This window comes from Lissotriton vulgaris, chromosome 12 (assembly GCF_964263255.1).
Source record: "Lissotriton vulgaris chromosome 12, aLisVul1.2, whole genome shotgun sequence".
NCBI lineage: Eukaryota > Metazoa > Chordata > Amphibia > Caudata > Salamandridae > Lissotriton > Lissotriton vulgaris.
In genome coordinates this window covers 85,373,579-85,387,852 of record NC_141700.1, presented here as the reverse complement: position 1 = coordinate 85,387,852, position 14,274 = coordinate 85,373,579, and the positions used below count along the sequence as shown (strand labels likewise).

At 40.7% G+C, this 14,274-nt stretch overlaps 1 protein-coding gene across 1 annotated transcript in view; it reads left to right on the top strand.

The window, feature by feature from the left end:
- LOC147673404 (solute carrier family 12 member 2-like) overlaps positions 1 to 14,274 on the top strand; it is a 189,631-nt gene that overhangs the window by 126,884 nt on the left and 48,473 nt on the right. The window contains exons 15-18 of the mRNA XM_086947263.1: positions 877 to 976; positions 2,691 to 2,802; positions 10,696 to 10,836; positions 13,070 to 13,176. Coding sequence (XP_086803389.1) covers positions 877 to 976; positions 2,691 to 2,802; positions 10,696 to 10,836; positions 13,070 to 13,176 — 460 coding nt within the window. The remainder of the gene's footprint in view (positions 1 to 876; positions 977 to 2,690; positions 2,803 to 10,695; positions 10,837 to 13,069; positions 13,177 to 14,274) is intronic.

The following is a 14,274-nucleotide window of genomic DNA, read 5'->3' as shown; positions in this document are numbered from 1 at the left end:
TCAAGTGTGTGGAAACCCCCAGAAGATCTGGGACTACCCATAAATGTGAATATGTGGGTATTAACATACTTTTTCTCAGATCATACCCATTCCACAAATGGTCAGAGATTTACCCTTGACAAGGGCAGGAGTGAATCACTTTCAAGGGTGGAAATATGCAGGAGGGCTCTCCAGGTGAAACCAAGGGGGTTTTCTATGGTGAAAAATATTTTTTGTAGGGGAAAAATAAAAGTTCAACTGCCTTAATGGAAAGGTATTTATATGTACAGTTTTACAGCATCAACAATAATGCCTTTGCGCTTAGTTGGGACTTTATAAATGTTGTCCAGAATTATTCTTGGAAACCTTCCCCTGTTGAGCGCACAACTGGAAACCTATATGCATTTTATAAGTACCCAACTAGACTTTGTAGTTAATCTCGAAATATTTTACAGTCTGCACCAGCCAGCATTGTGTTTTATTTGTAAATGTTGGTAAACTCCTTCGTAGAAGTAAGCATTTTCATTATTAGCAAAGTTGATCTGTATAAAACTATTTTACCTAATCATTGTCTGTACTCAGTCAAGAACTTCCTTTCCCAACCAAATTCTATGCATTTGGGCCTTTCAGCTCCTTGGTTTTTAAGTTAGGAAGGGACTGCACACCTTGACATATTAAAGATTTCTTAGGGATGCATGTTCTGAGTTGACTAAAGACGGCTTTACTTAACAGAAAAGTAGTAACAATTTACAAATGCACCTGTCAAACATAAACTGTTACATGTTGGTTACAATTGCAAGGTAGATATATGCGTTCTGAGTTATCGGCTTGTCTATCTAGCCTTGTTGGCTCTGTCCTTTTATACGTTGATAAGTTGGGTGTGCTCTTTACTCCTAGATGTTAACTGGGGGTCCTCAACTCAAGCACTTACTTATCTCCATGCTCTTCAGCACTCCATCCGGCTCTATGGAGTAGAGGACCATGTCAAGAATTTCAGGTATCTGTGCACCCTTTCTTACTATAGATATGATAATATGCTTTAGGAAAGGTGTCTAATAGGACATCACAGTTTGAGACAACTTGTTAAGATGATGTGACAAGAGCTGCAGATCATTATCACTTTCGAATCATAGTGCCTAGTTTGCTAAATTCTGTCTAAAATGTCACTCTTACTTTAATATATTTAATCTAAAAGGGGTTATATTTAAGTGTACTGCTGATTCTAGTACCTAATACTTTGCTAAAGATCTTGAATTTATTCACATTGGTTTGCTTTGCTTGCTGCCTGACGTTGTACTGATGCGTATCTCTAATACAATATGTACAACTTTACAACTTTATCTACCCTTGCAAATATTTTTTTTACTTCCACAGCCACATCAAATGTTTGCTTTTGGAATTACTAGAGTTGAATAGCATCTAATTATTACTGTATAAAATACAAATTTAACTATTTGTCCAAGTTCAGGATCACTAAAGGCTTTGTAGAAAGACCCATTATCCATGCTCTAAATATTGCTACACCTTGTGTCAACACAAACCTAAGTATGGTTACTACTGTAGAAGGATATGGTTATGGACTCATTATTAGTATAGGAACTGAACGATCAATCCTGGATAAAGTGAGGTTTTCTATGTAACACCTGTCACTGGTTTCCAGGATTCTTAAATTGAACAAATAAATGGTAGGGCCTTTCGATATGAAGCCAGAGAGTAGCTGGTCAAAATTAGAAATATACATTGTATGTTTACAAATCTTTCTGCATGATATGGCATATTGTAAGTCTAGTAGATTGACCCAGAACCCAACTTGGAAATGAGAAACCCCTAGTAAGAGGAGGAAATTAGCCAAGTTTTCAGCTTCCTCTGGAAGCTTTATCTGAAGGAAGAAGCCAGAGGTTCAGAGGGAGCTGATTCCAGGCCTTAGCAGCTAGGAACAAAAATGCCTTACCCCCACCCTCTACTTAAGCTTAACTCGAAGAACCACCACCAGGGCTGCTGAAGCCAAACGCAAGTATCTGGTCGGACTGTAAAGAAAGAATCTGTTTGCGAGATAGCCCGTACTTACTTGAAACATATCCCGGTGGACCAGAGACAGAGGTCAGCAGAGGACACGCTGCTTAAAAGGCAGCCATTGAAGGTCAATGAAGAGCGGCACTCAATACAAATCCTGCTGGTGTTATCTTTAAAGATTCATACTTATTACATATGATGCATGTGCAATACTTGCATACCTACAATCCTATATGGACCTGTGCTTGCTGTTTTTTCAGATTTACAGTCATCATAGACCTTCAGTGCTTAATTTGAGCTGGCGGTTTCCGTGACTTGGGATAAGTACCAACAACGTTGCTTATGACAGCTGCCATATGGTGGCGCTGTTTGTGTCATTTAATGATAAGCAGAACAACAGTTGTTTATTCATTCAATATACATTAAAAAATGAATACCTACTTCCAAGACATTCTTAGAGCTGTGGGGACCTCGAACAGTCTGCATTGTCACACCTGTAGGAGTGTGACAGTAGTTGTGTTGGTGCTGCCATTGGCGGCGCTGGCGGGGTCAATGTGTGGTTCAAGCTGGGGTGGCCTCCTGACGAGGGCCCTGGCACTGCAGACCTTGTGTGTAGATTCACTGCTAGAGAATCTGTTTGTACTTCCTCAACACTGCTGTTAAAAGTTTGATTTGTTTTTATTTTTTTGTTGTCTCAGACCTCAGTGCCTTGTTCTGACTGGAGCTCCAGTGATACGACCTGCCTTAGTGGATTTGGTTCACTCGTTTACAAAAAATGTTGGCCTTATGATCTGTGGACACATTCACACTGTAAGGAGTCATTTCTTTTCATTATTGAAACTATTCATCTATTGAGCATACAAGTTGATGCTGTGTACACCATTATTCTGAATTGACAAATGTTTGTTCTCCTTTTGTAATTCCCACCAACATGACGCAATATCTACCTGATCACCTAGTGTTTGTTTTTAGTACTTTAAAACAAAATAGTGATAAATGGATACTTAGGGCCTGTTTTAGATCTTGGCGGGCGGGTTATTCCATTACAACGGTGATAGATATCCCATCCGCTGAAATATAAATCCCATTTTATCCTATAGATTTTATATTTCGTCAGACAGGATATCTGTCACCGTTGTGACAGAGTAACTCGTCCGCCAAGATCAAAATCAAGCTCATAGTATCTGATTTATGGAGTTGTGGAGACTTGTAAATCCACAAAACAACAGGGGTAAAGTAACTTCCTTATGCGTGTAATTCATAGAAGTGGAATGCCCGCAGCCTGGTAAAATGAAGTAAAGATGCTAGAAATTAACGTACAAAAATATTCTGGTAGATAGTACACATTTTTAAAAAAAATACATGACCACTACTTTTTGAGTCATTATACTGTACAATTCTGCGTAATTTTGCTTTAAGCTTAACCCTAGGCTTTAAATTGATGGCAAGCATACAGCATGGTGGAGATTCCAGTTGGTGAGGTACATGCAGCTTCTACTGAATCCTCTTGCTGGCATTTGTGTTATGGGAAATCAGTTGCTACTTGTCTATGGTTTTATTTTTCTAAAAAGGTACATTGGTTTCAGGTTGGTATTTTTATGTAACAGTAGAACTACCCTACTGTTTTTCACTGGTAATGTAACGACTATTGACAAAATGCTCAGAAGTCATGATTGGACTACATGGACACACTTGTGCTAATGGTCAATTCCTATATGGACATTCAGGATGCACTTCTTAGCACTTTATGTTTGCAATGTTAAAACCAGCTCTAGATAAGGAAATTTCGTGGAAGGCCCCAACACTGATATTTTTATGTACAATGCAATTAAATTACTGAGATTTTAATGATGTGTGTGTCATCATGTATTCTGGTATTAAAGATTTTTGTGTAAACACATAATTGTCTCATATCTGCTATGGAGCCTTCCAGGAGGCGTGAGCAGCAGGAGGTTGGATCGCGCATTTTGTCTGGTTAGGGAAAGTGGGTTGCATTCTGGCATAAAAAGTCCTCCGAATTAGGCATAGAACCGAATGCCTGACTTTAAAATGGCGCCTGCTCGTCTCCACTTTTAATAAACATCTCCACTAGTAATAAACATGGAAACAGGGCTAGAATCTACAATCAACCTGACTGTCTTTAAAATGGCGCCTATTCAAGATTTCAATTCAATTAAATCTGGTCTCTCTTCACACTGTTATTAACAGTGAAACAGGTCTAAGTGCCTAGACTACGTCATGGATATATTAAGGGTAGGAAATTAAGGAGGTCTTTAATGCAGTGTTTAGTGAGGGAGTCATTTTTGAATGGCTATTAGAAGATATATATGCTGAAGATCTGACACCCCTTTCTCTTCTTCTTACCATACTAATTTTTGTCCCATATTATCCGGGTAAGACACATTTGAACTCTTATTAATTTAAATCTTCCGGATTATATAATCTTCCGAATTATATAAAAATTGCCATAGACCTGGAACCCGCATGCCACAATGCCTTCACCATTCTTTACCCACCTAACCTCACTAAAAATGCGACTAAGAAATTCAAACACCGGCTTGTTAAAAAATACGGAGACTTTTGTTCTAGACACTTACTTCTGCACTAACAAGGGCATTATTGCTAACGACCTTATCTTCCACACGAATAAACATGCCCAATGGAGAAATACCTTCTACGTTATGCTACAAATTTCCACTATGAAGAAATCCCCGTATGCCATCAAATTGACGGTTATTGCCTCGGACCATTACCCATTGAATGCCACCATTACTATTTACAATAATGGTAATATTCTTATACAATCCTCTAACGAGAATCTAGATATCTTTGACAGGCTCTTCCCCACTCTCAAGAAAGTAGTAAACAATAGTAATAACACTTTCACTGCACCCTTGTATCACCAGGACTTAGAAGTCTCCCTAACGCCTCCCTTTCAATATACCTTATCAGACTCTCTCAATCTGACAAATGTCGCTCCTGTCTTGGTTTCTAGCTACCCAGACACATCTGTTACAGATATACATGTGTCTCCTGGCCCAGGCGTGTTTGGTTTGCATTCAGCCTCTATCATCAGTAGTTCTGAAACCACCAGTAAGCACTACCACCTAGTCCATCTGGTTGAATCCACTCCTGGATCCCTCAGACCAGAAGAGACAAGATTAGTCCTTGATACTGATCACATTATGACTGACACACCAACGTTATCCTGGCCCTCTTCGCTGGATGGCACCAAACTGGATGTCTCCAAAACTGCCCTCCTCTCCCCTCCTTCACACATAGTGGATCGCATACACCCCACTCACCTACTATCCGCCGTGGCATGTGAGGGAACCCTTACAACTGCCACACTCATCTCGCCTATCCAATCACACATAGTGGATCGATTAGACCCCACTTACCTACTACCCGCTGCGATATCTGAGGGAACCCTTACAACTGCTACACTCATCTCGCCTATCCAATCACAGAACTCAGTGACCCTTCCCCAACCTCACGGGGAAGACCCTAGCAAGCTGCCTAGCTAATATACCACTCCTCCAATGGACACTACGGGCAGTTCGCCCTCCCAAATCGATCATACGCCAACCCCTACTACATACTCTCCCATCTCTGTCCTGATCAATCAAATTAATGAGTTAGCTACTGGCCTATCCCATCTTAAGGATGATGTGCATAATCTTTCAACCATCACGAAAGATCTTCTTATCTTACACAGAGCCACCAATGACACCGTGAATCAAATCAGTCTCCAAATGAGAAATGGTTGCCCCACGAATGGTCTCACTGACAACACTATTCAGCACAACCAAAACTATGTCCAAACTAGTAGACTAATATCCAAAGTCACACTCCCTATAAACACTACTCTTGGTAGTTTATCCTCCCTCTCGGGCCTAAGAGGTCAAGCGATGATCTTTCAGACAGCGACATAGATGATCTCCTTACATCCTATGCCCTGGATTCTGACAATAGTAAGTCTCATTGCAACGCTATTCAAACTATTGTAACCAACCCCCTCAGAGAACCTACACTCAATAACAGATCTGTAAATAGAGATAACCTCACAAATATCAATTTAGAGCAGACTACCTTAATCCCCTCGATTAACAAGCTGAAGTGTGGGCTCATAAACTGCAAATCTGCTAGCAAACATGCTACTGATATATTCAATCTTATTTTAGATGATGATTTAGAATTTATGGTCCTCACAGAAACTTGGCTAAATATCTCCTCATCTCCCATTCTCGACTTACTGTTTCCTCATTCCCATGATCTAACCCGACTCGATAGAATTGGGAAACTAGGTGGAGGGGTAGCCTGCATTTATCGTAACTCAATATCAGTCAAGCAAGCGGACTCCATTTAGCTATCTTCGTGTGATTATCTATACATTAATATCTCAGATTCTAAGCGTATCACCAGTAAGTTACACATATTTTACCACCCCCCAGGTGATAATTTGACTTGTAGTGACGAAATTATGGAGATCATGGCATCCAATGCCAACTCTCTAGTTCCTCATATTTTCTTAGGAGACTTCAACCTCCATTGGAACAACGCAAATTATCATATTGTAGGCTGTTTTAATGAAAGTCTGTCAGAACAGGAGTTATCCCAATTCTCTGACAGCCCAACGCATATCAAGGGAGAGACATTGGACCTCATCATTGCAAAATCAAACATCATCCTACTTGAATCCATCACCCCTTGCGATTGGTCTGATCATTACTGCATCCTCTTCTCCATCAATATCGAAGTTATTCAAAAAAGGGGACAACTCTCAAAATCAAGACAATGGAAACGAAATTTACAAAATATTAATCCCATCTCCTTGGTAAACCAGTTCAACTCCGCTCTGACCCTCATGATGGACATAACTGATGTACATGACCTTACAACCTTCTACAATGACACGATACTCAAAACTCTGGACTCCACAGTGCCTCTGCAGGAAAAAAATGTCTCCTCTAAGATTTCCAAGCCTTTGTTCAATGAGAGTCTGAATTTGGAGCATAGACAGCTAAGAGCTGCTGAAAGTCTTTGGAAATCGTCTCCTAACACTGATAACCTTGAGCACCTTAGAAGGTTAAGGAATTCTTACAATAGGAAGATTCTTAAGGCAAAGGCAGACTTTTTCCGAACTCAGTTGAACCAAGCTAGCAACCGACCAAAAAAACTCTTTGAAATCGTCAAGCAGCAATCATGTAATACAACTAACTATAGTAAGTTAAATGACCTGGCCACTCCTACATGTGACGTGCTTGCCCATTTCTTCCATGAAAAGACTAGGACCATTGAGCTAGACATCCAATCAAAGTTGGCCCTCCTGGAATCTATGGTCAAAGATCCCAAATCGGGCGCTTTATTCGAAGTTAATTTTAATAACCCAAGGGAAGTCACAAAAAAGAATGCCTCTTGGCACACCTTCTCGCCAATCTCTCAACAATCTATCGACAACATTTTCCAAGCAATCAACCCCGCCAATCATTTCAAGGACCCCTTTCCTCCTGCCCTGTGTAAGATTTTAAAAACATCTATACTACCATTATGGTCTAAAATTGCCTCCCTGATTATAGGTGTCATTCCGGACTGTCTTAAAATAGGACAGGTCACTCCTATACTAAAGAAAGCTGACGCCTCTCCATCTGATCCTAACAACTACCGTCCTATAACCAACATCCCCACCTTGGCGAAATTATTGGAGAAATGTGTTCAAATTCAATTATGTAATCACATTGAGAACTTCAACCTCTTAGACAGTCACCAATCAGGCTTCCGAAGAGGACACTGCACAGAATCTGCACTCATTATGGATGATATACTAATTATGCTTGACCGAAATGAATCATGCCTTTTGATACTTCTTGATCTGTCCTCCGCCTTCGATACGGTCAAGCACCACAACCTCCTGTCCCGATTGGAAAGAAGGCTGGGCCTCTCGGGTACTGTGCTGCAACGGTTCTCCTCCTTCCTGAATAACAGATCTCAAAGAATCATGATGGAGAATTCACTCTCGCAACCATCCATGGTCACACTTGGTGTGCCTCAGGGATCTGCCCTTTCACCCATTCTTTTCAATCTCCTAATTGAGCCTCTGGCGAATGCATTGAAATCTGCGAACATTCTATATCACCTGTACACGGATGACACCCAGTTGTACCTGAAACTTACCTCGCCAGATGACTTCATTGCTCTTAACACTACGCTACTGAACAGGCAAAGCTGGCTCACTAACAACCACCTGATGTTGAATACCAAAAAACTGAATTCATTCTCATCTCACCTCCAAACCACACTCCAAAGATAGATCTCTGGTTAAAACAGCTAACCGCCTTTGACTGTGTCTACCTCATCATACATTTGGCAAAATCCCTAGGTGTCTCCATTGACAAACATTTGAATATGCAGTCGCATATCTCTATTGCCACCAAGGGAGCTAATCACAAGATGAGCATATTAAGGAAACTCAAACCCTTCCTCCCTCAGGCAGATCTAAAAATTGCAGTACAAGCCCTAGTAATGCCAAGATTGGACTACGGAAGCACCACCCTCTGTGGTCTCCCTAAATACAGGTTGGCACAGCTGAGAGCAGCATTGAACGCTGCGGCTAGACTGGTATCAGGAACCAAAAGAAACAGTCACATCTCACCAACCTTGAATGAACGGAATTGGTTGCCTTTTGAGGCAAGAATACACCTTAATGTGGCGTGCATGATGCACAAAGCAATTCACAACAATACACTCAGTTACTTGGCACTAAAGCTGGAAAAATCTGGAGGTTGTAGACAACTATGAAGTGCGAGCACTTTCCTTCTGAAACCCCAATACTTCCAAAAGAAGAGAACATGCAGTAGAGCTTTCTCAGGGATTGTACCAAAGATTTGGAACTCTTTACCTCCACTAGTGCGTGGAATCACTTCCTTTACTGCTTTCAAAAAGGAAGTAAAAAGACTACTAATGAACAAATTCATGTCCTAAGTTTTAATTGTTGGATTTCTCTGAGTATAAGACTTTTCATCACAGCCCTTGATGCTCTATATCTGTATGCAGCTTAATGCTCAGTTGGCTGTGGATGCACTTGATCATCTATACTTTTTATATATCTACTTTTAATCGTTCAAAGTTATAATATGTATGTCTGATAGCACAATTTCCTAACGTTCAGTAACTGTCTAGTGTACAACGTCCTGCAGAATCTCGGTCCTCTATGTTTGTTATGTATATACTTTATATTTCTATTTTTACAAATTGGCAAATTTCATCTATTTATATTCTTTATTTTAAAGCGCTCTGATACCCTCATGGGTCATGTTCGCGCTATATAAAACTCTATAAATAAATAAAAAAATTGCATAAAAGAAATAGGAGCATAGCGCTCCCAAACACTCTGCACCATGAGCTTTCAGTAATCTCTTCTGATATGCTTCTTGACATTCCTATGTCCTGAATGCAGATGTGTGCATGTGTGCATGTAGATAGGGCCTGTAATAGCGCAAGGCCAGTATGTCTTCTGGAGTTTGTGTATAAGTGCTTTACTTGCTTGGTCAAGACCAGGATTTTTTTTATTTTTATTTAATTTACAGAGTTTTATATAGCACAACCTTGTCCCGGATCGGGTATCAGAGCGCTTTACATAGCACCAGTTTCATTACATGAGGACACATTCATTTTTTGTTAGGCACGGGGAGATTAAGTGATTTGCCCAGAATCCCAGGATGTTCAGCGTCATTGCCGAGACTCGAACTAAGTTCCCCAGATTCAAGGTCGACCACCCTAGCCGTTAGGCCAACACCTCTCCCCTTATATCAAAGATTTGACAGAAGCAGACTACAGTGAGGATGCAGGTTGACGTGACTCAAACAAATCTATCAACGTGTGTGTAGAGGATAGTGTTGACTATCAACATGTGCAACTAATTAGTAGGTAGTCAGTTAATCAATCAGGAATTATAATGCGGGGCTAATCACCCAATAGGGTATTCAGGCACTTGCAGACCCCCGAGGTTTATTCAAACACCCAAGTATTGATGGCCATTTGGGATTCCGGACATGAGGTGATGGCCTGGAGGTGCGTGGAGAGGCTGTTCTAGGTCTTTGCTGCGATGTGGGAGAAGGACCGTCCTCCACTTCTGCTTTGGTAGATGTGGGGAGTATGGGCAAGTGAGAGGGAGGCTGAGCGTAGTCTTCTCAACAGTTGGTGGAAGTTCAGGCGGTGGTTATTTCAGGTGGGGCCTTGAGTGTGTAGAGCCTTTTGTGCGTGGGTCATCAGCTTGAATTGGCATCTCTACTGTACGGTGAGCCAGTGGAGTTGCGTGAGGTGGGGTGTGATGAGGGTTCATCGGGGGGGTCGAAGATAAATCTGGCTGCAGCGTTCTGTACGGTCTGAAGTCTCTGCAGGGGGTGTGCTGTGATTCCTATGTAGAGGGCATTGCCGTAGTCCAGTCAGCTGATGATGAGGGCTTGTGTCACGGTGCATCTAATTTGTAGCTGTAGCCACTTGAAGATCTTACGTAGGATTCGCAGAGTGAGGAAGCAGGCAGAGGAGACGGCATTGATTTGTGAAATCATGGTGAGTCAAGTATTGTAAGTGACTTGAATGCATCCTGCTGACAGCTGAGTAACACGCACTCCATGTTTTATTGAAGGAATAGAGTGTTGTGTTTAGCTAAAGCCATGTAAGCCTCGGCTCTTTTTTTTCTAGGGATTCCAAAGACAATCCTTGAAGGAAATGGCGATAAACCAAGCTAAATACCAAAGGTGGCTGATACAGAGGAAGAAGAAGGCTTTCTACTCCCCTGTGTGTGCTGAGGAATTCCGACAGGGGGTATTGTACCTGCTTCAGGTGATGATCTTATTGCTTAAGAGCAACATGACGTGACTAAATACACACACACAGACATTATTGTTTCAATATCAACATTGGTTTGCAGGGCTAATGATATCCACCAATAACTGACTAGAGTAGGAATAGTATGCCGCATTGGTACGGATAGAACATACATTTCCCTAAACATTTGGTGAAGATGTGGAAATTCCAATGTTCTGTAGGGGTTGGCAACGTCCTGATTAGTTCTTGTTCAGGCATTTTCCATAAATGATTATGAATGCTTTGATTAACTTAATGTGTTTCATTATATACATCTTGCTTAAAATTTTCAAGAAGGTTGAGAACTTGAATTTAGATGAAGTAGAGTTTAAGGAAATATGCCCCCTCGCTTTGCCACTCACAGGAAAGCTGCCCATATTGGTGGAATTATGGGGAATGTGATTTGCTATTCACTATTAAAGCGTCTGTTATATCTGTAGTTGAATTTTCAGACTTGTTCATTGTCTACATGCCATTCTCAACTTTAATGTCGCACAATGAGAATGGTGGTAAATTCCTGCTGACGATCATTGTTGGTAGGCCTGGGCATAGTTCACAGAGTTTTGCTACGTGGAACTCCGCACAGTTACAAAAAACTCCACTAAGTTCCGCGAGTGGCGGAGTGCAGTGCGAACTGCAGTTTGTGCTGGTTTTCCTTCCGCTCGGGTGGAAATTCTACCCAAGCGGCAGCTTGAGCTCGCGAACTTACTGTTTGTGATCACAAACTTACCGTTCGCGATCGCAAGCAGGGAAAAATCTCTGCTGCACATCGCGAAGTGGAGTTTTCTGCACTCTACCAGCTCCGCGGAGTGCTGAGTGCACAAAACTTCACACACTCCACGAACTGAGCGAAGTTCACCACCCAGGCCTAATTGTTTTCTAACCCCTGAAGACCTCCACTTAACAATGGCCTGTATTTTTGCCCCATTCATACCTGCTTCTGTTGCAAACACTAATTATTCACCCTATATAGTTAACTCTTGACAAATGTGTGTACCCTTGTGCTCTACATTGTGCTGTCTAAAAATGGGATCTTTTGTCATCTGAGCCAATAAAAATGAAAGTTTAGCTGTAAGCGAGAGCAGGTCCTCTGTAGGTGGTGCAAACACCTGGTGGTGTTTCCCGGTGGTAGCAGGTGGTGGGCAACACACTCCTTTTTGGGACCTGAACTTATTTTCAGCGTCGGACTTTAAGCTAGAGCAAGTGAAAGAAGGAAATAAAGGGATAAATGAAAGAGGACAGAAAGATATGATGCAGATTTTAAGATCCATGAATTTCAAGATAGACAGGATGATGTGTTACAAGCGGTACTGAACACAAATTTAGGCTCCAATAACTTTCAGGTGTATGTTCATGCTGGGCTCTCTGAGTGCATTATGGTCGCTGTAGTTCACCAATGTTCACTGGTATAACTGGCGCCTCAGGTGGGCAAGAACATTAATAGACCTTTTCTTTCCTCAAAGCTACTGCACTCTATTAGTCCTAATTATTTCAAAATAATATTCCAGATATTTCATCATTGAAATATGTACATACCACATTGCCCTCTACCACAAAATTATGGCAGCCATGAGATATAGTGACACGGATTTCTTTGTTATGAATTAGAGGAATGTAATGGTTAATAATTTGTATATGTGGTGAACCTTTGTTAAAACAACAGTTGATGGACAGAATGCAGAACAATGAAATACATTCACCCCAGTACAGAGATCTGGGCCTACATCCATCATTTTTTTGCTCATCGTGCCATTCCAGTTTGGACCCAGCCATATGCATATTACTATTCAGACTCTGTGTGGCTTGTACTGGTTGGCGAATTGAACCTGGAGGAGTAATAATGGATGTATGATGTTAGCACGCACACTTTTACAACGCATACCATTACCACGCTTTTTTTACAACGCGATACCTTTACAACGCATAGTGCTTTGGGTGCTGGATAGTGAATAGTTTAATTTACTATTCCAACACCAGTCCCCGTGGACACTAGGGAAGGTTATTGGATAGTAAATTAACCTATTCACTAGCCATTCCCTAAGTCAGATCGCCTCAAAGCGCTATGCGTTGTAATGGTATGCGTTGTAACAGATGTGTGGTAATGGTAGTGTGTGCTAAAAGATGCGTGCTAAAGGTTGTATACCGTAATAATCACTGATCAAGGCTATTATGAGGAGTGATTACTGTGTACATATTATTGTGTCCTTAGGCTGCCGGCCTTGGAAGGATGAAACCCAACACGCTCGTTCTTGGGTACAAAAGCACCTGGAGAAGCTGTGATGTGAAGTCTCTGGATGACTACATCAACATCATACAGTGAGTACCGAGAGGTTTAAATCCTCTTTGCAGAACACTTTCTTTTCATAGAATGGGTATCGCTGAACATGCAAAATGTCAGAGTTCACCAGTTTGTGTTAAGTGTGGTATAAAGATTGTCTACATTTCTACCTACATTGTGAGTAGCATATTTCTTGGCTTACTTCTTTAGCAGAAGAACCAAGATCTGAATTGCCCGCTATTGTACTGTGATCTCTTGGCTGAATTCTAGGTTCTTGAAATATATTTACATTGAATCCTTGATTTAATCTCCAAGCATGTACACTTAAGTATGGTTGCTGCCTGTTACTGAATGTCATTATTGTACATTTTTAGAAATGTCATAAATTTTAAAGCGCTGTGTCATCCTCCTGGTTGTAATGTATTTAATTTTTCAACTGTTAAATCTGTATTTATCCATATATATTTTTTGCCCATCTTATTGGTATTTTTCCGTATTTATTTTGTGCTTTAAAAATAAATGTGGTCCATACATGATGTGTTTCCACATGTATTTAATTGATAAATATGCACTCGTACTTTAATGCATGTTGCGTTTTAGCAAATTAAGCAGCCAGTATAGGAGTAAACTACACCCACATGTAAATATTAGCTATATAAACAAATATATGTTAACATATGCCTACATTTAAGTAAATCCCATCCTGTTTTTTAGCTTCCCATGCTGTCTGCTCAGATGTTGGCTTGAAATTCATGACAAGGACAGTGTTGAAAGTCACTCACAAAGAACACAATTTTCTGTATTCTCCCTCTTTTAAAAATAAATACAGATAGGAAATACATTTTCTGTCTGTATTTATCTGTAAAAATCAGTAAAAACAGAAAAATGGGAGCCATAATAATGTTGTAAAAAAAAGTGCTAATTAGTAAAAAGTGGGTTTTCCATCCTTCCAAGAAGCTCCTGGGACTTACCCACCCCCCTTACTAAAGGACAGGGCGCAGAGAAGTACAAAACGACTCCCGAGGATAAAGATGGAGTAACCTACAGGTGTCTCGATTCCATCTCAGTATCAGATCACTTTCTACCAAGGATAAAACTCTTAAAACCTTCAGATATTTTCACTCCTACGTCATCAG